A 26,045-nucleotide genomic window follows, 5' to 3' on the forward strand; every position below is an offset into this window, starting at 1 on the left:
CAGGCAGGTCATGATCGTAGACCACTGGCTTTTCAGCTGTGTTGTTATTTATCTTTCTCCTCTGGAAGCAGGCACGGTGTCTTCCAGCAGCATGTACACTAGTCAGTAGGGGAGTGTGTGTGGGGGGATTCTAGGTGGGTACCAGCTCAACTGCTCAAGGTTCATTGACTTATATATGTGCTGTCTTCAGCAAATCTAATTTTTAGATAGCAACCAATGGCTATAACCTGGGCTCTTTGGGGGTGCTTATATGAACCCCTTTTGGCCAACAGCTCAATTAGGTGGAGCCCATTCTTGGAGGCTTCATTTGGTGGCAAGAGATGTCTAGTTGGGGCTTTTGTCTCCTTGTAGTTTTGGTGATTCCATTTAGATTTCTTATGAAGTGTCAGTATCAGATGGCCCCATGCTTGTGTGGAAAGTTTATTATATCACTCAAACCCCAACAGTAATTTTCCTTTGCAAATTGCCCCATTGGACTAAAATTTGTCAAGTGTATATTATGCAGAAAAAGAGCTAACCTCCCATTTATGGGGAGATATTTCATTGAAGAATATGTCATCTATATGAACAATACTTGTATAGGTACAAGTATTATTAACTCTTGTTTTATAAATGAGAAAATTAAGACACTGAGTTTAACTGACTTGTTCAAGGATGTACTAAACAAGTGATAAAATGAGTTTTAGACTCAGGCATTCTGTCTCCAACTGTTTCTCTGATCCATTGTACTTTATTACGTCTCATAGGAGCTGACATGTGGGAGAGTTTCAGTGGATATGAGAAATACATTTGCCCTTACAAAGTTTGCTGTTTCCCTCTGTGATCCAACTCCCCTGTAGGAGTCCCCAGTATATCCTCCATGAGGATGTTCTTGCAGGCCAATCCAGTAGCACTCTACAAACTGAGTTGCAGCTCCAGGTGCCCACTTCCTGAGTTTTTATTGTTCTGGAAAGAACTAAATTGAAGAACAATATAAAGTCTTAAAAACATATCATTAAAGATTTTGCCTAAAGGTGTCGATAGGACTTTTGGACTTGATTCCCTGCTATAGTGGTCTGCACATTCTACGTGCAGTCTTTCTGTCCACGTGTGTCTTATGAGGTTGGAGGCCTCCTCAAGTGAAACGCTTGGGGGAAATTTCCGTGCCTTGTGTCTGCACTGCAGAAAGCACGGCTTCGGCATTTTGTAACAATCAAGTAAGTTTAATTTTTGGAAAAAGACAACGTGAAAATCCTCTTTGTTAGCATTCCCTTGTACATGACATTAACCCAAAGAGGGTCCAAAAGGTGAAGGAAGGGTGTGTTGTGGTGAAAGGCTGCATTGTCTAATCTAGACGCACGAAGGACGTTCTTTAATGGTCTCTCATGGGGGTTGTTAGGTGAGACGTTGCTATGGAATGTCCTGGCATAGTAATAATAAATAGCAACTACTGTTAATTAATAACATTTCTAAATTGTATGCAAAAAAAAAAGGCAGAGGTAGAAATTCCCTCTAGATACACTGAGAACCGTTTTCGGTACAGGCCGATTGACATGTAAATCACTTTTGACTTTCTTAAAATAATTTTAACAGAAAGTCAGACTGATAAGAAAAACCAAACATTTAAAAGTTTGAGCAAACCATCAAGGCCACAGCCTGTTAATACAATAATTAGGAGTTAAATTCACATTTATGTGAGTCTCGAGTTTAAGCCCTTCCTGATAGTGTTTTGCTATTCTGCTTCCCCAGGTCTCTGCTGGGTCCCGAAACCGGGCAATGGATTCCAAACTCTCTCAAGATTCTTACTTCAGATACAAACCCTCAAAAATCACAAGTAACCCTCCGTGAAGATGATGGCTAAATTTTCTAATCCCAATTAGAATTGAAAAATACACCTTCACCTCCCCCTACATGGAAGGAGCAATTTATACAATGTCCACGGAGTGTTTAACATTTAAATCTCACTAACCTCCACTTCTCTTGCCAAATTAGTACCTGGAAAAAAAATCAATGTGATGACGAACTAGACTGTTTAGTAAGCAGTGTTTAACAACATTTCCTCTTTTTGTACCCACGTCCACAGTGCTGAGCAGTGCCATTAACTGTTAGTAGACAAACCGGAGCTTGTCTAAAAGATCTTAACTGCATTTGGAATGTGTTAATACGTCTACATGTTTTTAAGGACCCTCAAGAAACACTGTATCATATTTACTATATCAGTAAGGTATGGAGTCTAGAAATACTTTAATTCAAAGTCTGAGGTCTCCCAGTAAAGTAGATCGTAGCCCTGTGGATACAGACAACATGGAGAAATAGAAAAGCAGATCTTGCTTGCCCATTATTTTCCTTGTTTCTCGCCTTTTATCTAGAGGTGTGCTGCTGATAATCTGTAGCTTGAGATTCAGTGAACTTGATCACCTTTCTTTCCCCTGGCTGAAGTATTTTAAGTGTGAAAGGCCACCTGTCTGTTTCGCAATGAGACTGAGTGGAAGTCCCCAGTTCCTAGCTCCCAACTCTCTCCTGTACCCTCCTCTTAACCTCAGCTGAGCAGGGCCATGTCATTACTGTTGATGGTACACCCAGAGTGGCCATTTCTAGAGTCTTTTTGTGCTCAGTTGGACATTTTGGCAAAATCATTGGTGATGTCAGTTGCACAGGTAGTGGTGACACCAAGCACTCTGTGTTGGCAGTTTTTGAGCTTTGGATCAGTTTTATGCTTCTAATGGAATTTCTTTGGATAATTTATAAGAAACAAGAACGATTGGGTTGTGGTTCTGGAGGTTCAAGAGGATGATGTTGGCGTATACTTGGCCTTCGCCAGCCTCAGGGCAAGTGATATCACTCTGTGGGTGGGGTACCAGCAAGAGTAGTCAGCATCTGGAGGGGATTAGGGGCAGCGCCAAGCTCAAATAGAACAATTTGCTCTGTGGGGCATCCTGAGAGAGTGAGACCATATTTCCTTCAAGAAAAGTGTTAATCTTTCAGAAAGACCTAATGTTGACCCACTAAGATTCCCTCAGCCATGCTGTAACCCAAGTTCATCTTGAGCCATTGGGGGCTAAATTATACACAAACTATGTTACGGTCCATGCTGGAGATTTCCTGTGATCCATATGCAACTCCCCATTGTATGTTTGAAATATTAAAGGAGAGAATAATGAGTTTTGATTTGTCTGCTGCCCTTTCCACCTGTGTAAGACATTTTTGTTTGCCGAATCACTTGAAAATAAGTGGCAGATGCCGTGGTGCTTTACATGCGTCCCCCAAGAAGAAGGACATGAACATCATGCCATCATCATATGTTGGAAACACATGAAGAATTTCATGGAGTATAGTTCACATTCAAGTTTCCTTTATTTACAAATGCCCTTACTGGCTACTCTTTAGGCAGTATAATCAAACCTCTATGACCACTCTCATACATAAAAACATCTTCAGTAATTTTAAATGTGCCAAGATTCAACTCGCACTGATTTTCAATTTCAAATCTAAGTCCAACACTAGGTGATGTAAGGATATTTTTGATGGTATAACGTATTGATAATACCTTTGAAACTTTGGAATATTCCTACTTAATATTCTAAACATGCTAAACCTAGAAAGAAAGATCTCTTCCTTAACTGTTTTATTTTGTTGGTTGTTGATCCTAATGTCAAATATTAGCATTTTGAGGTGCATATTTTAGTGGTGTTAATTACCTTCACATTTGTTGAATAGCCAATCTCCAGAATGCTCTACACCTTGCAAAACTTAAACTTTGTATACATTAAATGAGAATTTTTATGTCTCTCTCCTCTCAGCATCTGGCAACGACCATTTTACTTTTTATTTCTAAGAATGTTCTATTTCAGGCACCTCATGTGCAGAGAATTAGATGATGTTTGTCATTTTGTGGTGGGATTATTCTTTTTAGCATAATGTTCTCAAGGTTAATTGTATCATAACATAGGCTAAAATTTTGGTCTCTGAAAAGGTAGAGAAATATTCTATCCTACATACATGCTAATTTTATTTATCCATGCGTCTGTTGGTCAACAGTTTACTTCTGCCATTTAGCACCTGTAAACAATGGTGCTATGACCGTGAGTATTGTTTACTACTTTTCCTCTTAAAACTCAGGATCCAAGTAAGAATTATACATCTAATAGTCTGTTTATAAGCATTATTTCTGCAAACAATCAGTTGGTTTTGAATTTTGCTAGTTACTAGAGACTCAGACACTGCCCAGATATGCATGGTACAGCATTACAGCTTGTCCACAGTTGCATTTGAGTAATAAACAGCACAAATTTTGTTAACTCAGGACAGGTGTTGTTGAGCACGAATGCTGTCTCCTATTTCTAATGCATCCTCACCTTATATCGGCATCCTTTCTGCATCCTGTTCCTCCTTTATTCTGCCTCAGGGATAAGGATGGGTAAGAAAACAGAAAATACAAGTGCGGATCTAACTTACTCCCTTCATCTTCCTTTGGGAGCTGTTGTGTGACACAATATTCCTGGGGAAACATGAACAAATGTCTACCCACTCATATAGGGAACCAATGACAGACCAAAATAAGGATATTATTGAAGTCTAATTGGTGAGCCAATGAGCTTTATTTGAGTGTCTTACAGGAATATGGGTGAGGAGTTACAGGAGCAGAAATGACTTAAAGACAGCTACCAAAGTCTATGACAGCACAGGTGACAGCTCACAGAAGTGGGAAACTTAGAGCCCACCATACAACCTTCAGTTTGCTGAATAGGCTGGAGAGTATTTTTTCCAGGCAGCTTGATGGGCCCTTGTGTCTTCTAGGTCACTTGGTTGGTCTGAGAGTCTTCTAGGAAACACGGCCAATTTGAGAATGTATCTCAGCAATCCTTACTACCTGTAAATCCATACTACCTGGGGAAGGAGAGCCTGATGTATCTGCTCAGTTTTAGAGACTCTCTAAAACTTATGAGTTGTTTATGTTTTGAGCTTAAGGAACTTCCCTGAAGGATGGAATGTTTTACCTTCTTTTAGCGCATCCTTTTTCTGAAAGACTCTTCCTTCTAAGATGAGGTTTTATCTCAGAGTAAATTGCTTTACAACAGGGGCTGAATATTCTAACATTTTCTTTGTAGTTTTAAGATGAGGTAGGAGGCAAGGGTCTGTTCTTGTTTAGTGCTACCACAACTAGGAAGAGGATAATGTAATGATTATACAGTATGGTTCCAAATCCACTAGTACTAAATTATTTGTCTTCAGATCCTCTCTGAAGACAAAATGATTTTTTAAAAAATTCATTCTTACAAAATATTTGCTTTTAATTTTTTTTTTTACTTTTGGAGACTATAATGCAATTTCATCATTTCTTCCTTCCCTTTCCTTTCTCCAAGCTTCACCCCACATCCCTTCTCCCTCACTTTCAAGTCCATAGTTGCTTTTTTCATTAAATGTTGTTGCACACACACACGTGTGTGTGTGTGTGTGTGTGTGTGTGTGTGTGTGTGCATTTCTAAATGCATAAATACAAACTGCTCAGTCTGTACAGTGTTACTTGTATATATCTTTTCCAGATTGACCATCTTGGTAGTGAATAAATCAGATGTGCTCTACCGTGGGGGAGACTATTTCTCCCACTCTCAGCATTCCTTAGTTGCCTATAGTTCTTTATGTAGGGTTGAGGTTTTACTCATTTTTTTTTTAACTGACTTTCCTGCCCTAGAACTGCTTGACCAGTTTTTATTTTCTGTTTTTATCACTCCCTCTCTACCACACAGTACTGGGATTACAGACAAATGCTACCGCACTCAGCTTTCATGTGGGTGCTGGGGATCTGATCTCTCTAGAACACAGCTTCTCTGTGCTCTCAGAAAATATTTCCCAGAAGATTTTCTTTACTTCAGTGATGCTGGTATCTTCTTAACCACCACTAATTTCTTAGCTCCAGCTAGCGAGCATCAGTTGTCCCAGTAGACCCTTCTATTCTTGACTCTGAGACATGGCTGAAGCTGCCACGTTCTGCTGCTTGCTGGGGCTGGAACATGATATCTCTTACCTAATACGTTGTCACTAGGCTTCTGTTTTCGAGCTCCATCACTGTCTAAGCTTGGCTGTCCTGGGACTTGCTCTGTAGGTTGACTTTGAGCTCAGAGATCTGCATGTATTTGTCTCCCGAATGCTGGGATAAAAGGCATGTACCACCATGACTGGATTTAAGCTTTCCTCAACTCAGAACTTTCTCTATACCATGATGGCCTAGAACTCAGAGATATGCTTGCCTCTACCTCCTGGGATTAAAGGTGCATTCCACTGTGCTTGAACCTAAGCTGAGTGGGATCTTGTCTCAACGTCACCACTCCCTTAATCCGTTTATCTCCTTGAACATAGGATTTAGCTCAATTTCTCTTCCTGGTGCCCCTTTATTACTTGAACCATATATTTTATATTTTTCCTTCCTCAGCTCGCTCCTATTCATTAAAGTGCTCTTCATAAGAGTGAACTTTAGTAACCACACCACAGAATTTAAGCCAGGCTGCTTTCAGACTCGTCAAAGCAATTATTCTAAACCTCTTCACTTTAGCCTTAGGCAGACTTTTCAGACATTGGCAAAACACAGCCATGTTCTTCACCAAAATACCACAAAAACAGTCTTATGCCACATACTGAAATTCTTCTCCATTCAACCTGGGCCAGGTTGCACAGTTCAAGTCACTCTCAGCAACAAAGTCTTCAATATTCCTATTAGGGTAGCCCATTAAGCCCCACTTTTAAAGCATCCCAGGGCTTTCTAAATCCAAAGCTCCCAAATCCACCTTCCTCCAAACAAAGCATGGTCAGTCCAATCAAAGCAATACCCCAATTTTTGGCACCAGCTTCTGTCTTTTTTTTTTTTTAATTTATTTATTTCATGTATATGCTTACACTGTAGCTGTCTTCAGACACACCAGAAGAGGGCATTGAATCCCATTACACATGGTTGTGAGCCACCATGTGGTTGCTGGGAATTGAACTCAGGACTTCGGGAAGAGCAGTCAGCACTCTTAACCGCTGAGCCATCTCACCAGCCCCACCAGCTCCTGTCTTAGTCATGGTTTTACTGCTGTGAAGAGACACCATGACCAAGGCAACTCTTATGAAGGACATTTAATTGGGGCTGGCTTACAGTTCAGAAGTTCAGTCCATTACCAGCAAGGCAGGAACACGGCCACATCCAGGCAGGAATGATGCAAGCGGAGCTGAGAGTTCTACATCCCATTTCAAAGGCAAACAGCTTCTAGGCAGCTAGGATGAGGGTCTTAGTGCCTATGCCCATAGTGACACACTTCCTCCTACAAGACCACACCTACTCAACAAGGCCTCAGCTCCTAATAGTGCCATTCCATGGGTCAAGCATATTCAAACAACCACAACGTATAAATAAACTGTTGTAACATTTGCTGTTTACTCATTAAACCTATGATACAAAGCCTCATGTGTCGCCTACTAGGTAAGGAGAAGGAGCTGACATCTGGCTATGTTAGTGGTTTTTAGGCCATCTGAAAAATAAAGATAAAACAATCAAGGAGTTTGGTGGACACAATCATGAATGAGAAACTGAATCTCGTTCTATTGTGTGTGTGTGTGTGTGTGTGTGTGTGTGTGTGTGTGTGTCAGGGGGAGGTAAGGCGGTAGAACAGTTTTTGGCCTCATGCCCATAATTTGAGAGAGTATGGGATACAAGTTGCCATGAAGGACGGTTGTTAGGCTCCAAAGGGGTCTCAGACAGTGGAAGACAGAGAAGACCTCATGCCCATTTTTTTCCTGAAGTCTTGGGTTATTGAAGCAGGTATAAGGAAACAGGTGATAACTGGAAGCAGAGGTTTGCTGCCTACGAGTGTGAGGTGGGAGAGGACTAAACTGTACTCCCGAAAGATACAGAGAAGCTACCCTTTCTTTCCCAGATCCCCGTTCTACACTCCCACTTGAAGACATTCCTAACCCTGTGACAATCCTCAGAAAGAAGAGGAGGAGTTGGTGGCGTTTGTAGTAACAGGATGAGAAAGTGTGAGACTTCCTGTTATGTATGTGTGACAGCTGGTGATAAGTGGAGGGGCCTGTGCAGGAAATCCGTTCGGCTTCTGCAGTGTGACCTCCCCGAAACTTGGCAGCTCCTTTAGTCTAGACGTTGATGGCAGGACAAAGAGGTGCCTGCACCATGAGCGATGTGGTAGAGAGGAGCCTGGAAGGACCCTTGGCACTCACTACAGACAAGTCCTCCCAGAAACGGGGAGACTTCGTGGAAATATTAACTGGGGAGAAGGTAAAATTTGACGACACGAGACTTTCTTTAATTCTTCAGAATGGCTTGGAGACCCTGCGAGAGGAAAATGCTTTGACAGATGTCATCTTGTGTGTGGACATTCAGGAATTCTCTTGCCATCGTGTGGTGCTTGCTGCAGCCAGCAACTATTTCAGGTCAGCCTGCTTTGAGTCCCTGTCAAACTGCACGCATATTGCACAGAAAATAACTGTAGACGTGAGAGCTCTGCAGTCCACAAGATCGAGCAAGTTCAATCTGATTTGCTGATGCACTTATGGTTACATATATTCTTACATAAAATATGTTATGTATCTTGTCATATATTACTTCATATATTATATAGACTGTAAATATGTGTGCATATACAGTAAGGTTTGTGCTTACTTAAAATATAGGAAAGGAAACTCTCAACCTTTAGGGTTGATTTGGGCCAAGAGAAACTGGGACAATTTAGAAGCAGTATTTATTTATTACTTGGAACCTTTCAGTGCCATCCTTGGTCTAATTCCACCATTTTGATTCTTTTCTTCAAAAGATTTAATTATTCTCTGTCTTAATATTCTTTATCATATCTTAGAGTCAAGATACTTTTGACATACTTTAAAAATATGTTGTTATCTTTTACCTTGCCAAGTGTATTTTAGTAATGATAAAATTGAAAATATGCTTTAAAACCTTATCTCCATCTATTCTCCTCTCTCTCTCTTTCTCTCTCCCTCCCCCCTCTCTCTGTGTGTGTGTCCTTATACATATACAAGTATATAATTTTATAAATATATAAGTATATCTTTAATTTTAAGGATGTGAAATTACTTAAGTCAGGGGGATTTTTTCCCCCTCTCTCTCCTCAGTTTGACTAATGTGTTTAAAACACGATATTGTCTTTGTTCATCGGTAGAGGTAGAGAACAAGAATGTGGCCTTGCTTTTGGAGTTACCACATAACTTACTGAAAATTGGGGGTTTCTGGTGTGCAAGGAGAAGGTGGGAAGGACAAACAATGCAAGAAGTTTCTGGATGTAAAAGGCTTCTGAGGTGTCCTAGTGAGATGACGACCTGGAGTTAGAAGACTTGTTTTCATTTCACTTGAACCTTTCCTGGCCATGAATTTTAGGCGAGTTTCCTGTTACTCTGAATTTCTTTTTTTGTCAACTGGAAGATGAGGACAGTGACAGTTTCTCATCATCGTTTGTAACAATTCTCTTAGTGGAACGGTCTTACACGATGTCTGGCAGATACATAGGCTCATAAGGTCTCTGTCAAAACCCTATATGAATACAGCTGCACCAGCACTGTGAGCACCAGTGTGGTCATGTAGAGAACCAGTGAGTAAGGGAGGCATTTCAGAAAGTAGGGGGGAAAAATCACTTTATTTTTAGTGAGATTTTCCTACCTCTCAGCTCTGGTTGAGGGTTTTAAGAAAGTATCATGTGAATACATATGATATTTTCAAATATCACACATTTCAAATAAAATGTGACTGTATACAGTCAAATATATAAACATCAAGCAAATATACATATACATATATAGCTCATATCATTCATATATACATGTGTGTGTGTATAAGATAGTATTTTATTTGGGGTAGTTAGGAGAAAATTTTTCTGTAGAATTCGAAGAGCAGAGTCAGAAGGTTGTTGTATGTAAAGAGCTCCCATATGTTGACAAGGCAAGGGGCAGGGCCTATGTGAGTTTGAAGGAAGTCATGCCTGCTCTCTATCACAAACAACGGTCACTGGTTTCACTCTGCACTGGCACGATGAAGTTGACCGACGCCCCCTTTTTCAGATGAGGAAATGAAAACTGCACATTACGTACCTGGCCGTTGCAGGAGTGAGGATTCCACACATTCTAAGAGTCCTTGTTTTATTTGCAGTACGAGCTGCCACGAAGAGTGAAGCATCATTCTCTTGGCATCATAGCTTGGTAAAATATAAGCACGTCATAAACATGGGTTGACACAAACGCACCGCTTCACCTGCCCCTGTACTGGCCAAGAGCTTTCTCATTCAGGAGGGAATGAAGGCCAGTCTGTCTCAGTGCCCTGGGTTTTCATGCTTTCAGTTTATTCTTCAGGTTTTGAGTCACTGAAAAACTGTTATCATTGGTTGGTAGTTTTATAAATGTGTTTGCTTGCTTACCAGACAGGACTATTGACTGTCTTCCCTTGAGACACTACTTTTTTTGGTCCATAGATTTCTCCTCATAAACAGAAGGTGCCTTAGCTCAGATCTTCTGTCCTTGCCAATGTAGAAAACACTCCGCTGGTCCTCAGGGCTGGTATGGCAGTAAGAAGTTGGAGCACACACAGTTGTGAGTGTCTGCCTGTGGATGCAGACTTTCTTAACCTTTCTTTAGATTTACATCTAGGTATTTCCAATGTAGATTCCCCCCTATAATGGATACAGGACTCTGGAGATTACATTCTGTTATCTGTTCACTGAGCAATTGTGTGGGATAGATAGGCTTTGTACCACACGTACTTGACTCATTTAATGTGTACAAAAATTTTGTGTACAACTCTTTTGTGCACACAATAATACTGTGTTCATCTTACGGGTGTGTGTGTGTGTGTGTGTGTGTGTGTGTGTGTGTGTGAAGTCTAGGTGTCAGTTAATTAAAAAGAAATAGTCAACTTGAATCCTAAGACCAAGGACCAGCATCCGGTCTGACAGTGGCTCACTGCCTCTTTGCTTTGTTTCTAAGGTTTTGGAAGGGGTGAGACATCTGTTATTGTTCTGACACCATGGCAGTTCAAAACTAGCAGCCTCTGTGTGTGACACAGAGCAGGCACCACTTCCCTCAAACTTAGCCCCTGGCCTTGTCAATAAATATGTGGGAGCCATTTGACCCACAGCAGCCTGCTATTCCGGCTCATTGCACACATAGAAAAGCAGTTGGAAGAATTTATGTGTGCACCAGAAGAATGATAGGGTAGGACTGTGTCAGCCAAACAAGGACAACATTAGTCACCCAGACAGTGATTTCCCTTTGTCGGTCTATTTTAAAGTCTTGAGAGAAACGAGGAAGTTGGAGAAAAAATGTGTTTTGTGAAGAGTGAGAAATGAACAATGGATAGTAAACCTTAAAAGTTAGCTTCTGGGCTGGAGAGATGGCTCAGCCGTTAAAGGCTAGGCTCACAACCAAAAATATAAAAGTTAGCTTCTTGGCTTTGTAAATCTGGGAGGAACTATTTGGCCTCTTGAAGGCCCAGCAGCCAAATCTGCAACTAAAGATTTGCAGGTCTACATTTACAAGTGAGTTGTCATAGAATGCAAATAATAAAAACAGTTCATTTATTAATCTGCTTAAAAACATGTTATGTTGCAGTAAGTCAGATTTTTTAGTTTTTGTTTTGTGATCAGAATTGCCTCTGGCTCACTTGAGAGGATAAATGTATGTGTGTGATAGTATAGACTTAGAAAATCCCTCCCAAGGAGTACAGAGAAGCAAACCCAGAGAAAGGAAATAGGTGCAAGGAGGTCAGGCAGCAGTTGAGATCTCAGCCATTCAGCGTGTGTCAGGAGGAGCCCAACTGCTATAGAATCCTGAAGGCCACAGTATAGAACAGAAGTTCTCAACCTGTAGGTCATGACTCCCTTGGCAAACCTCCAATTCCAAAAATATTTATATTATGATTTGTAACAGTAGTAAAATTACAGATTCCAAGGAGTGGGAACTCAAATGAGGTCAGCTTTAGTACAGTACTAAATCATAGGAAGACTGGAATGTGGCAGAGAGCAGGGAGGGCAGAATTTCAGGCCTTCAGGGCAGTTGGGAATCTCTGTCTGTCTGTCGTCTCTCTCTCTCTCTCTCTCTCTCTCTCTCTCTCTCTCTCTCTCTCTCTTTCTCTCTCTCTCTCTCTCTTTCCCCCTCCCTCCCTCCTTCCCTCCCTCTTCCCTGGCTGTACCTCCTATTGGACTTCTCAGCTTAGACTTCTGCCACATGGTTGAAGTTTGCTTTTTGGTAGATCTGAGACTCATTTCTTGCAGCTTTTGCTCCAAAGGGAACTAAGGGATTCTCTGCTTTTAGTACAAAAAGCTCCTGGGAAAGTTGCTGATTGACTTAGACTTCAATTACCGTTCCTGGACCAATAACTGCATCAGGGAATTGGGACACAATGATCAATCTAATTTAGGAGCTTAGCCAAAGAGATAGGGGTGTGTGTGTGTGTGTGTGTGTATGTGTGTGTGTGTGTGTGTGTGTGTGTGTGTGTGTGTGTGAGAGAGAGAGAGAGAGAGAGAGAGAGAGAGAGAGAGAGAGAGAATGAGAATAGTCACACATCACTTGAACAGCATAGTCTGAGTGAATTCTGGCTAGAAGAGGCAATGTCCCAGAAAAGGAAGACACTGAGCAAAAAGAAAATTCTGCTTTCTTCCTTTTACTGGACAATTTACTGTAACTTTGTATTGCTTTGACTGTCTGGAAGCTCATGGACTAATTACCTTAGCCCTACTTTCAGTGCAAAGGTCATACTAATTACATGAGTGATGATACCATTATGATTTTAAAACATGATGAATCTGAAAACTAATGGTTTGCATGAGGGAGCAACGAAAAAAAAACTAGATACAATGGTCCATGCCTGGGGTCAAATAAGAACTGACCAGATCCATGGGGTCTTTGGTCATATTGAGTAAGTTGGATTATCTGGGGCATTTTGGTTTGGGAGGATTTAGGAGAGGGTCTGAAACCCAGTGACTATTCTGGAAAAAGGGATTACTAGACAAGGGCACATGCACATGGGCACACATGGACACACACACTGTAGTGTGCACAAACAGGAGAGATGAGAAGAGTGTCGATTTACTTAGCAGCATCGTAAGACTCAGGCTGGCAGACCCACGGTGGACCTTCTAGAGAGGTAACATGCATACACGCATGCAGATCACCAGAAGTAGAGTAGATGTGCAGTTCAGTAGAGCCGAGAGACTCCTAGGGTCAGACCATGAAAGGTTTTGTTAGAGCTGGCTATGGAGTGGAATGTATCTTACTGGCATGGGGAGTACATGAAGTACTAGAACATTAAAAAAAAAAAAAAAAAAAAAAGACATGATTTGACCTCTGTGTAAAAATGCCCTGTTAGGTTGTAAGTAGGGAGAGCCACATCAGAGAGACCCTCTAGAAGTTGCAACAAGTTACAGTGTAGTTGGGCATAGTGACACAGGTTTTCGGGAGGCTGAAGGAGATCCCTTTTCTGACCTTCTCAGGCACCACGCACACATGTGGCATGCACAGATATATGTGGGCAAATACTCGTACACAGAAAATAAAAATCAATAAATCTTAAAAAAAAATTAAATCAAATAAAAACATGGGTTGTTCTTGGCTTTTTGGTGAGGTGGCGGTTTCCTCATTAACCACTGGCACTATGGTAAGCAGCTGGGAGAGTAGCACTAATCTATTGACATAAACATGATCTGAGATCTGTTGGCAATTAACAGCTGCTGGAGAAGGAGATAACCAAGGTTTTTTGTTTTTTTTTTTTTTTTTAATGGTGTAGCCTCTAATAAATTGCCTCTACTCCAGTAAATGCCCACCTATACTCCCACAGTGGCGAGAACAATCTACTTAACTCAGTGGGCCACACATAGGGAGGAAGCATAAAACTAGGAGGGGAACTTGGGAATAAGAATATTTCACTAGGAAGCGCAAGGCCCTGGGTTCGGTCCCCAGCTCCGGAAAAAAAAAAGAACCAAAAAAAAAAAAAAAAGAATATTTCAGCATGAGGAGAGAGGTGATGGAGGGGAAGCGGTGTGTGTGAAAGTGACCACAATCTATTATATACACGTATTAACCATAGAAGACTTAGAACCCATGGATTACTTTAGATCAAGGATTGACACAGTTGTTCTGTAAGGGGCCAAGAGGCAAATGTTTAAGCTTTGGAGCCATCTGGTCTCTATGCTAATTGTTCAACACATAAATAAATGTGCATTGCTGAAACTTTGTTTCCAAAAAGAGGGTTTTGTCATTGTTCCACAGGTGTGGTTAGCCCACTGGCTGTGGTTGGCTGGCCTCTAGATCCAGCTATGTGATTTAAATAACGACTTAGCAGATCTAGAAGCCTCCTCCTTGTAAACAGCTTTCCTTTTTCTATTGTGTTTAAACATTGATGGTGTTTCTATGTCAGGAAAGCAAGCATTGTGTTTAAGAGACTGCTATATTCACTCGGCATCATCCCTCTCCTCTGTCATCTCCTCTCTTCCACAGTGCTGCTCCTCTATTGTTTCAGTTTTTAGTTACCCAGAATCCTCCTGTGCAGAAACCTGGTTTTATATTTTCTATATTTTCTTGTACCTACTACAGTAAGTAATCCTAACATTTAAAAGCTTGTTTTCTATTACATATGGAAGTCATACTGATTAAAGCAAATCTGGGAAAAAAGAACAACATTTAAAGACTAATAAATATGTACTGAATGTTCTGATGTATTGAGCTATAAATTTACAGATAAACTACCCAGAAGTATTTTTTTTTTTTATTCTTTTTTTCGGAGCTGGGGACCAAACCCAGGGCCTTGCGCTTGCTAGGCAAGTGCTCTACCACTGAGCTAAATCCCCAACTCACCAGAAGTATTTTATTATCATTTAATACTATCAGCTCTTTCTTCCAGGCATTGCAAAGTCATCGTGCTTGTACCACATACTGTCCTTTATTATCCTTTATTTCCAACTCAATTATATAGTGTAAGCATTTTCCTTGTTATTCCATACTTTCTATAGACATAGTTTAATGATTTCTGTCAACTGTGGATGTATTCTGATTCACTTACTACTTAGTTGTGAACACTTCCATAGTTGTAACAGCTTTTTGTATAAACTTAAATGCTTTGATAATTGGTTAGGAAAAGTCCTAGGTGTTGACGAAAGGAACAATTCTCACCTCACAGGAACAGGGGCAAATTCTGGAGGCAAATATGAGAGACTGTAGCCTAGGAACACAAAATATGGTTTCTTCCTGAATGCCATGTTTCCATGAGGTAGCAATTTCATGAAGCTTCTACAGAAACAGAACATGTTTTGGGTCAACATGTTTGCCCAATACACTGATGGGTACATTGGGTCAGTATGTTCTTAACAAGGTGAGAATCCACAGCTGGATGCTATCTGTTGAGATTCTTAGCCTTTCTGTTGGTAAAAGTTAGTGTACATCCCAAAGCTTATCTAATAGTCACAAAGATGTTGGGTAACACACACAAGAGGGTGATAAATGGCTGCTGAGGGCACTGATAATGGCTCAACGTAGTTTGGAACTTGCAGCATTCTAACATCTCTCCATGATCTCTCCACGGTGATGGATGTTCTAATCCATCAGTCGTCCCTTGTAGTCACAGCTTCTTCCCAGGAGCTCTTGTTCCCATGGGTATGGAGCTATGGACCCAAGGGATACAAATATTTGAAGACAAATGAAGCATATGGCCCAGTCGTTACAAAAGACAATCAGAGGTATCCCAAGAGGCTTCTGTGAGGGTCTTCCCTCACTGCTCAGTAGCCCTGAAAACTGCCTGCAATCTTTGAATACATTAAGGAAGTACTACAGCTATTACACTCAGTGCCCTGTGTCACCCAGGTTAGCTTAGGCATTTGGGGTGCTGTACTTTGAATCTTTAAAAAGTTCTCTACGAGGGAGGACCAACCAGAAGTAGAGATTCTTTCCCTGTGTGCTGAAGAAGTCCATTCAGGGCCAAAGCCTGGCAAGTGTCATGGGTGCTGATTGGCCCTTGTACAACTTCCCCTCTTCCTCATCCACCCTTCCTCTTTTTCTGGTTTTGCTGTTGCTCTCTGATAGGGGTGCCCAGCTTTGTCCTCTTGCCTTCTGGTGTCTGTGTCATCGACAGCAAAATCTCAGTCTTGTGGTCCAGATCAGTCTGGCGGCTGTCAGGGGGAGCACCCTGGAACATGCATGTGACTATCACTGTGCTCCGCAGTAGGGGTACTCTGCTACTAGCAGATCCTCTACGTCTTGGGAAGAAGATGTGGACCAAAGTCTGTCTGTAGGGTTCTAAGTAGTTAAGTCAGAGACTGATCCCTAACTTCTGGATAATGATGTGGCCATCACAGCGAGCTTCTACAGGGTCCTGTGTGAGTCGAGATGGGACAGAGAAGAGCAAGAAGATGTTATGAGGTGCATAGGGCTGGAATGTGGCAGTGACCAGCACGTGCCAATGCTCATCTAATCTAATTAAGTGCTACTCTAAGAGGACCTCGCGGAAGTGGTCTGGGAGGCAAATGGTATTTGGTTAGGGCAGTGGTTCTCAACCTTCCTAACACTTCAACTCTTTATTACTGTTCCTCACATTGTGGTAACCCAACCATAAAATATTCTCATTGCTTCTCTGTAATTGTGATTTTGCTACCGTTATGAGCTGTAGTCTAAATATCTGCGTTGTTTGATGATTTTAGGTGACCACTGTAAAAGGGTGCCTTTGACCCCCACACAAAGGGTCATGACCCACAGGTTGAGAACCACTTCCAGTGGTGAGTGTGAGATAAACCCAAAGGAAAATTGAGTCAAGTAATAGCCACCATGTGCGTAACACAGAAGAACAGTTAGAAGAGCACAGAGTTAGCATCAGGACCTTGGAGGTCTGATTCCAAGAATCGAGTTCTCATTACACTATAACACGTATCCGTGCAAGGTCATGCTGTAGTTCACTGCTATTTATACTCACAGTACTTACAGTGTAGGTCAGAGTGTGGAGTGGCGTAGTTAAATCTTCTTGGCCTTAACTGTCAGTGTGGGTGCCTTCTCATCTCTCTGTTCATCTATCTTTGCACCCAACAGTTATTAAAAAGTGCTTGCCATGACATTTTTAAAAGACTCAAGTGTACTAACTCATTTATGGTTTAAAAATCTAGGTCTACTGCTTTCAGGTCCAGATGGATCTGTGTGTCCAAGCTAATCTCTACGTGTGTCTGTCTCTTTGTGTGTCTCCTTTCCCCTCCCCTTGCATCTGTTGAATAGAGACAAGGAGGTCACAAATGTCTTTGAATTTTGACTTCTGCCAGCTCAACAATTTCAATGGGAAACGAACTTCTTATAGTAATAGTTCCGGAGAAGGTTCTGAAACTGGCTCTGCTTGGACCCACTTTGTTCTGCACTCCGCCCTCACTAATCACTAAGGCTTGGGGGATGTAGTATATGACTTGGATTATGTTTGCCACAAGAACTGAGGCTAGCTCCACACGGACATTCAAGACGGTATAAGGGGAAGGGTGGGTCACAGTGGGAAGCCTGGTGCTCCAATTCTGTAGGACAGAACGAGCCTTTCTCTCATACATTTGGATAAGAGCCCCATGGCTTGCTGAGTCACCAGTATTGCCCTGGTGGGATTTTGAGGGTTCTGCTTGCACAGTAAGCAAGCCAACTTCTGCTTCTCTAGAGCCATATGCAGTGACTTTGAGGAGTGGTCAATTTGAACCAGAAGGTTGGCAAACAGAAGTTCTTTTAAGATCTGATGCTACTTACAGTCAGTGGAGGGAATGCTCAGCTTTAAGATCCTTTCTCACTTTACTTCAAATGGGATGCCGTCTGTCAGATATGTGTCTGTAGTAGAAAGAAAGGTGTCTCTGAACTTTCAAATGTTAGTGTTTTTTTTTTTTTTATTACTATAACAAATACTTGAGGCTGGGAACTTTAAGAAGAAGGAAGAGTTGTATAGTTCTGGTGGTACGAAGGCATGGTGACAGCACTGGCCTGGCTCTGGCCTTGACAGTTACCTAATAGGCTGTATTATGGTGGGAGTATGTCAGGGAGCAAGGTCCCATGGTGAGACAAGAAGCCAGACAGCTGCGTGGGTAGAGCCAGTCTTCCTCTTTCAAATAGCCCTTTTTGACAACTGAGCAGTGTCCCATGAGAACCACATTGGTTCTTCTGATGACTGTGTCCTAACAGCCTCACTGCTTTGGTACTTGGTTTTGTACTCGTACACTGCCACATTGAGGACCATGTTTATAACACGCAAACCCTTGTGGGGAATGAACCACAGCAGAAGCTGCGCTTCCAGATGTGAGTGGATTTGCATGCACGTAACAGACAAGATCAAAATCTCATGTGATTTATTATTAATAAGGCTTTTATATCAGGCTGTTTATGGAAACTCTGAGCTCCAATGAACTGTGCTACCTGAGTCCAGGCTGCAGAGCTTTTTCTGAGTCTATTAGCTAGAGACATAAGATGCCAGCGTAAGGCCTGGTAGCAAGAGTTTTCCAGGCTGAGAAGAGGAGGTTGCTTGTACCTCTCTCCTTCGTGAAATATCCCTAGGCCTGATGGGATCCTGGGATCTCAAAAGGTGGAAGAGAACTCTACTACAAAAACAAACATGAATTTCCAGGCAAATATTTGTCCTAGCTCTAGCCAATTATCTTAACTTTGATCTTCATTGTATCTCCTTGTTAGGTGGGAGCCAAAGGGGCCTGTCTTAGGGGACCCCTCCCCCCCAGGTTCTCATTCGGTAGCTGTGGCCATTTGAGTGAGACTATCCCCAAGGCTCACATATTTGAACGCTTGATCTCCACTTGGTAGAACGGTTTGAGAAGAATTAGGAGGTGTGGCCTTGTTGGAGAACTTAGGTCACTGGGTGGGCTTTGAGGTTTCAAAAGCCCATGCCACACCCACTTAGCTTTCTCTCTTTGTCTCATGCTTGTGAATTAGGACGTAGGCCCTAAGTACTATTGTTCCAGTGCCACATCTGCCCGTCTGCAGCCATGCTACCTGCTGCGATGGTTATGGACTCACCTTCCGAAACTCTAAGCTCCCAGTACGCTTTTTCTATAAATTGCCTCGGTCATGGTATTGTAACACACCCATAGAGAAGTAACCAAGACAGTAGCCCAGGCTTGCCTTGAATGTATGGCCCTTCCGCTTCAGTCTGGGATTACTATCACACTTAAATTAGGGCAGCGGTTTTTAAGTTTTGGTTTGCTAAGGAATCGTGGCCAGAATAGAGTCTAGTAAGATGCATCTAGTTAACCCCATTGGCAAAGATTTTAACTCATTTGGTTTAGGCTTGGTAAAGTTCAGGATCCTGGTCTCCTCACACAGTATTCAGATGTGGCTGGCCTTGGAGCTTACATCATGACTCACCCCGTGAGTTAGGAGAGTAAGGCTGAGTATTAGGAGAACAGAAAGCTTCCCCTTCTGACCCCGGATTAGGCACAAACCATACCCAAACACAGCAGCAAATGACCTTGTAGGTGTAAGTTTTGAGAAGACAAAAAGGGGAAGGCTGTGTTAGAATGGGCTAGGATGTGGTGGTGTATTTTATTTGGGCATGTTAATGAGGTGAACCAAAGGGCGCTTTTGGTTGCTGGATTTAAATACTTTGATAGCTGGACCTTCATAGTCAGGAGGAGAATGTGGCCAAATAAAGGAATAGACCTTGGTGGCTAGCTTTTGAAATGCAAGTAAATGATTTTAGCAGGGAGAAGGGAATGGTGGAGAAGGGCAAGGCCTGCCGGAGCCATGCTGGCCAGAGTCACTTCATTGAAGGTGCAAGTAGGACTTCAGAGAATAACTAGAGATCAGAATTTGGACTAAGCTGAATGCATACATCCTTCGTTTAGCTAGACTTGGCTCGGGGAGGGGCTGAGAGATGGCTTAGCAGGTAGAGCACTGGCCGCTCTTGCAGAGGACTGAGGTTCAGGACCCACATGGCAGCTCACAACTGTCTCTAGCTCCAGTTCCAGGAGATCTGATGTTCTCTTCTGGCTTTCATAGGTACTGTGTGCATACAGTACACACCACACGTGCAGAGAAACCATCCACATTTTAAAATAAATAAATTTAAAAAGAAAAAAAAAGGAATTGGGTTAGGGAATGGAAGGGTTCAGTGCCTGCAGCTCAGTGTTTCTGGCTGTCATAAACAGCAAAATCATGTTACTTTCCATCACAGCTGGATCTGCTGACTCCTGATCTTTTTGCAATGGAAACTCCTTTGATTGGCTACCCTGAGAGCATATTCCTTTTTTATCAATGCTGCTCTTAGTACCTTACATGATGAAACTGAAAATGATGTCTTAACCTAGTTGCATATATGTGAAAACACACACACACACACACACACACACGCGCTTTAAAACAGATTCTTGATAGGTATTTTGGGTTGATCTTGATTTTAAAATCCTCTCACTTCAATTTTCTGAGCACTGGAATTGCAGGCTGTTATTCTGTGTTATCTACAGACAGCTACTTGTTTGTATTCTTGAGTTGAATTTTATCCACTTTGCAGTTAATGTTAGTGACGCAACACAGAATATCTTCGTGTAGCAGAGAAGTTAATCCTTGATATGAAGGGGACGTGAAGGGCTGAGCAGGGAACTAAGTAGGGACAGGCATGGGTTAAAATGCATGTGACAGTAGATGTGACTGGGGAGTACTTGTTTGCAGGCCTGGTGTTGAGGCAGGGAGGGTGCAGGAGAGGGTAAGCCACAGGTCAGTTGGAATGGGTGAGAAGTTCCATCAGGGACATATCAGGATGTTCAGGAGCCCGCAGAGCTCATCAGAGTAGAAAGTGGAGTGCTTGTGGAGATTTCAAATGCAGGCCCTGTGTGTCTGATAGGAATTTTTTAATGGGAGGATGACCAACAAGAAACAGTTCTAAGGATCTCAGATAGAGCATCCATCAACTAACTAGCTCACTCACTCATTTATTTTCTGATTTTCTATAGAGATGGCATCTCCACTAGCACTGTGCTAGGCACTGGGGATTCAGCGGCAGTGACCGTCAGTTCGTTCTGTTCATAGGGTAGCAGAGAGGGTGATCATTAAATTAGTGAACAAGTATAGTACAGTGTCAGGCTGTGAAGGTTCTATAAAGAAAAGGAAAGAAAGGTACAGTGATGATTTTTGATTGGGTACAGCATGAGGGAGAGCATCTTTGAAGAAACAATATTTGAGAAGGGACCCGATTTGAGGGCTAAGCCCCATGGTCACTGAAGGGCTGTGTGGCCCAGGAAGTGTTCTCAACTGGGTCTGACTTCATGTAGATGAGTCATGGGCCTTTGGCTACATCCATGGTTGTGATGGGAGACTGGAATCACCGGCCCATGGCTACATCTGTGTATGGGAGACTGGAGTCATGGGCCCATGGCTACACATCTGTGTGGTAGGAGATGTGCTGAATGACTCAGGCTCTGCACTGAGGTATCACTGAGTCACTGTACTGGACAACTGACTTACTGCTCTGAAACTATTTTTGTTTTAAAATGAGGATCTCATGCGAGTTGGTCCACATCTTTCTAGAAATTATTTTTTATTATGTAATATTTCACTTACATGCTAAGGGGTACATTTTTTATTTTTATTTTTGTTATTGAGAGAGGTGGATACATGGGAGAACATGTATGTGGGCTTATGTATGGAGGTCATAGGACAATTTCTGGGAGTTGGTTCTCTTTCTATCATAAGGGTCCTGTGGATTGAACTCACACCTTCACATTTCTTACTAGTCCTCCTTGGGGCTTCCTTATTCTTTTCTTTTCCTTTCCTTTCCTTTCCTTTCCTTTCCTTTCCTTTCCTTTCCTTTCCTTTCCTTTCCTCTCCTCTCCTCTCCTCTCCTCTCCTCTCCTCTCCTCTCCTTTCCTTTCCTTTCCTCCTCCTCGTCTTCTTCCTCCTTCTCTCTCTCTCTCTCCTTCTCTCCTTCATTTCATTTCATTTCTTCCTAACTCTTTGTTATTATTGTTTTAAAACAGGCAAGTCTCAAACTCACAGAGATTTGCCTGCCTTGGCCTCTCAAGTACTGGGACTAAAGGCTTATGCTGACACACCTAGCCTACAAAAAGAGAAATATATCTATCTGACCCTCCTACTTCTGCTTGTTTGGCATATCCTACTGGCAGGTACCATCACAACCTGCTATTATTCTTAATTATTCTTATCTCTTTAAGTTAGCATACAAAGGGTGGGGTTCATTATGGCATTTTCATTCCCCCCTTGAGATATTTAGCTTAGGCTGAGTTTGAATTGGCCGTGTAGTGGGAGGGTGGTTGACCTTGAGCTCCTTATCTTCCTGCTTTCACCTCCTGTGTACTGGAATGACAGGCGTGTGCCACATATGTCTATACTTTATTCTTATGCATCACCCCTCTATATCCCCACTACCCCCACTGAGAGGTAAATTGCTAACAACCAAGTTGGCTCTGCTACCAGAGAGCAGACCCTGTTTAGTGTACTCAGTGTCAATGCTGAATTAATTCCCCAGTGTTTGACTTTGTATCCTACTGATTTTATTGAGTATTGTCTTCTGTTAGGCTCCAGCAAGGGCCCTAAGTTCTACTTATAGTGTCTCTTCTGTGACTGGCCATCATAGAGACCAAAATTTGTTCATGAATGTGCATGAATGAATCTCTGGGGTGGGGATAGCAATAGCTGCCTGGGGGTTCAGTCGATGAAGAGTTTGTTGGCTTAGCTTTAGTTCCCCTTTATTTGTGTTCAACATGCTGGCCATGGCCAAGGGCAGTGACAACATGTTGGAGGAGAGAAAGGAATGCTGAGACATTGGGAGTCAGATGTATAGAGAGACCTGGAGAGAAAGACAGTTTTCTTATACTTCTTTTTGTCTTCTTTCTTGCGTCCATAAAGGGTTTTAGAGTTGGTGCTACCATAACCCTGGCTCCACCTTTGCTGTAGATATAGGGTGGACAGCATGCAGAAAGTCTGAGACTAGGGACCTAAGAGAGACTAGGACAAGCTAAGAGAGACTGGCAGGCTCAGGGCTGAAGCTGTGTATGTCCTGCTCTCAGAATTTAGATGTCAATAGTCCTTAGCATGCTTGTGCGTTTGAATGCTTAGTTCCTAGCTGGTTGAGCTGTATAGGGAGGATGTGGGACCTAGTTGGAGGAAGTGGGTATCTGGGAGTAGGCCTTCTTGCTTACGACCCAGCTCCACTTCCTGTCCTCTCTCTGCTTTGTGATTTGAAAATACAAGGAAGTGGTTCACCTTCCTGCTACCACAATCATCCTTGCTGCTGTGCTTTCCCTCTCATATGACTGTGCTTTCAAGACAGGAACCAGAGAATTCTTCCCTTAAGTTGATTCTTGCTATCTGTTTGGCTGCAGCAACAAGAAAATTAATTAATTCATCCATCAAACACCATGTCTCTCACCAGCTAAAATCCCTCTGATCTGGCCTGGAATGGGAATGTCTTACTTGTTTGAGTTTTTATTTATGTATGTTATCTTACTTAGTCTTCAAATACTTCAGGAAATTTATCAGTCAGTGGGAATTTATCAATTACCATCAAGCAGATAATTGATTTGTATTTTCTCATTTATTGGATGATGTGAATGAGTCTAAGCTTTGTGTGGGCTCCAGGCTTCTGCCTGCCACAACCATTGGGCAGCACTTCTTTTTGGCTTTCTTCTGGGCTTTTGAAAAAACCAGGTTGCTTGAGAATTATCTGTTCCTGGAGGAGTCCTTGACTGTCAAGCAATGTCTTTATCTCTTGTGATAGTTGTGAAGTGTGTCCTCTAGTCCCTCCAGGACTAGGCTGAAGCAACCTTCTCTAAGCACCTGGTCTTATTTGGCTTCCTCGTGTATTGCTTATTGCATGCCAAATTCCTTTAATTTTCTGGGAAATCCAAATGTGAGTTAAACTGGAGTAGTGCGTCATCCACTGCACGTGATTCTAAGAGAGAATTCAGAAACTACATTTAGGAATTATGTTCAATTAAGAGTATAGATGATCTTAGAGAGACTAATAATGTGTCACCTTGAAATACATTGACTTCGTTTAAGAACTCTTCTTTGCGATAGTCATTGACTTAGCATATTCAAGGAGAGATAAAGAACCAAAGGGGAAGATATCAAGAAGCCAGCAAGTCAAATGGCTGTTTTTATGTTGGCAATCAGTTTAGGTCCTGACCTTGGGACTTCACTGTTGCAGGAGGTCAGATTTAAAGGGGGAATCTGTTCAGGTTTGGAACACAGGATCCTGGAAGGATTGACATCACAGGTCTCTCTTCTAGGGCCATGTTCTGCAACGACTTAAAGGAAAAGTATGAGAAGAGGATCATTATTAAAGGGGTGGATGCTGAGACCATGCACACGCTCCTGAACTACACATACACAAGCAAGGCTCTGATCACCAAGCAGAATGTTCAGCGGGTTCTGGAGGCTGCCAACCTTTTCCAGGTGTGTGACCAAACAAGTTCTGTACTCTTTGAAACAAATGGAAGCAGGGAGCCCCCAGAGACCTGTTTAGGGTGGCTGCCAGACCTGTATCTGAGATTTGCACATGCATGCAAATACACACAGACACACACACACACACACAGAGAGATACATGTACACAAAGTCAGACAGACTGACAGACATAGACACAGAGATACAAACACAGAGAGAGACATAGACACAGAGATACAAACACAGAGAAACAGAGAGAGACAGAAGAGACACAGAGAGAGACAGACAGAGAAAGAGAGAGAGTGACAGAGAGACAGAGAGACAGAGAGAGAGACAGACCTAAGAGACACAGAGAAAGACACAGAGAGGCACACGCACAGGACAAGGTTACCTGAAGGTCAGAAGGTGTTTGTTTGGATAGTTAGTGGTAGGTCATGGGATGAGGCATTACCTATGTCATCAGATGAAGCGGGGAATGTATTGCCTGGTTCTACACTTAATATCTAAGTGTAGAACAGTGGCTGCCAAGTGTAGCAGCCCAGTTAGAGCCGGTGGTGGAGCCCATGCTTTCTGTACAGAACATCGGAGTGTGAGTTGGACAGGAAATTAAGGGAACACAGAATATGACGGAAAGTGCTGAGAGTTGAAACTGGGTTTTCTGATTGGAGAAAGCACTGCTTGCCGTCACGCTGTGCAGCTTTCAGGCAGTGATGCTGTCTAAATGTGGGGGAATCAAGATACATGTGACAAGCACTTGGTGGCTGTGAAAGGAGAACATTGAGAGGTAAGCAGTGTCACAGAAGAGAGAAGAGTTCAGAATTATGATTTATTTTAAAATAATATATTGTTTCTATTCAATGATATTTGCTTCAGTATGATTATAGCAATTACACTGGCTTCATAAACTAATTAGACCAGGGGTTATATCAATTGCATCTATAATTATAACAAAGGTCCCGTCTAAATTATCACCTATGGCCAGGACTCCGATTATTCTGTTGAAGTTGGTTTCATCATATTAATGTTGTCTTGTTGCCTAGATGTGTAAGAAACAGAGTCTGGGGATAGGCCAAGTCACACCTAGGAACCAGAGATGAGCATCAAATCTTATGTATGGCTTGGCTCTTATGGAGGTGATTTTTGTTTATGTCATAATTGGCTTGGTACTTGAAGGGAACAGAACCCAAAGTATGGGAAAGTAAGTATCCCTGAAGGGTTCTGGATCTAAGATGGTTGGTAGCGGGTTTAGATCTGTTGAAGTTGGGGTTAGGGATTTATTAAAAAATCTGGCAAAAGACAGGAGTGTGGAAAGGAAATCCATCACAATTCAGCCTTAATGAATTTTGAGTAATAGTCAATTTTATTGTCTCAGTTCCCCGGGGCATCCTGAAGTTGCCAAGCCAATCATTTCCAGCAGGTCTGCTTTCCTGGTAATGTTGCCAAGTCATTCTCCTGACCTGATGTCTGTGCTTGCCATTAACCCCTTTGATTGGTAGGAAACTATCCCTCTTTATGGGATGGAGAAATCACTAACTTCATGCCTATTTGTAACTCACCCCCTCCTTCCCACTACTTTAACAATATGACCTTCATTGAAGTAGAAGTGTACATCTGGGATGAAGCAAAGAAGTGCAGACCGACAGGAGCCGGATGTAGATCGCTCCTGAGAG

The 26,045-nt window shown here is 42.2% G+C and overlaps 1 protein-coding gene across 3 annotated transcripts in view; it reads left to right on the forward strand.

Annotated features, from left to right (window-relative positions):
- Positions 1–8,034: 8,034 nt before the first annotated feature.
- Positions 8,035–26,045, forward strand: part of Klhl6 (kelch-like family member 6) — a 39,392-nt gene continuing 21,381 nt past the window's right edge. The window contains exons 1-3 of one of the 3 annotated variants that reach the window (XM_063270327.1): positions 8,035–8,411; positions 22,510–22,585; positions 24,219–24,384. In XM_063270327.1, the coding sequence (XP_063126397.1) occupies positions 8,117–8,411; positions 22,510–22,585; positions 24,219–24,384 (537 nt within the window). In that variant the 5' untranslated portion in view covers positions 8,035–8,116. The remainder of the gene's footprint in view (positions 8,412–22,509; positions 22,586–24,218; positions 24,385–26,045) is intronic. The other 2 variants (NM_001105867.1, XM_006248594.3) reach the window with 2 other exon arrangements.

Source organism: Rattus norvegicus, chromosome 11 (assembly GCF_036323735.1).
Source record: "Rattus norvegicus strain BN/NHsdMcwi chromosome 11, GRCr8, whole genome shotgun sequence".
NCBI classification, from domain to species: Eukaryota; Metazoa; Chordata; class Mammalia; order Rodentia; family Muridae; genus Rattus; species Rattus norvegicus.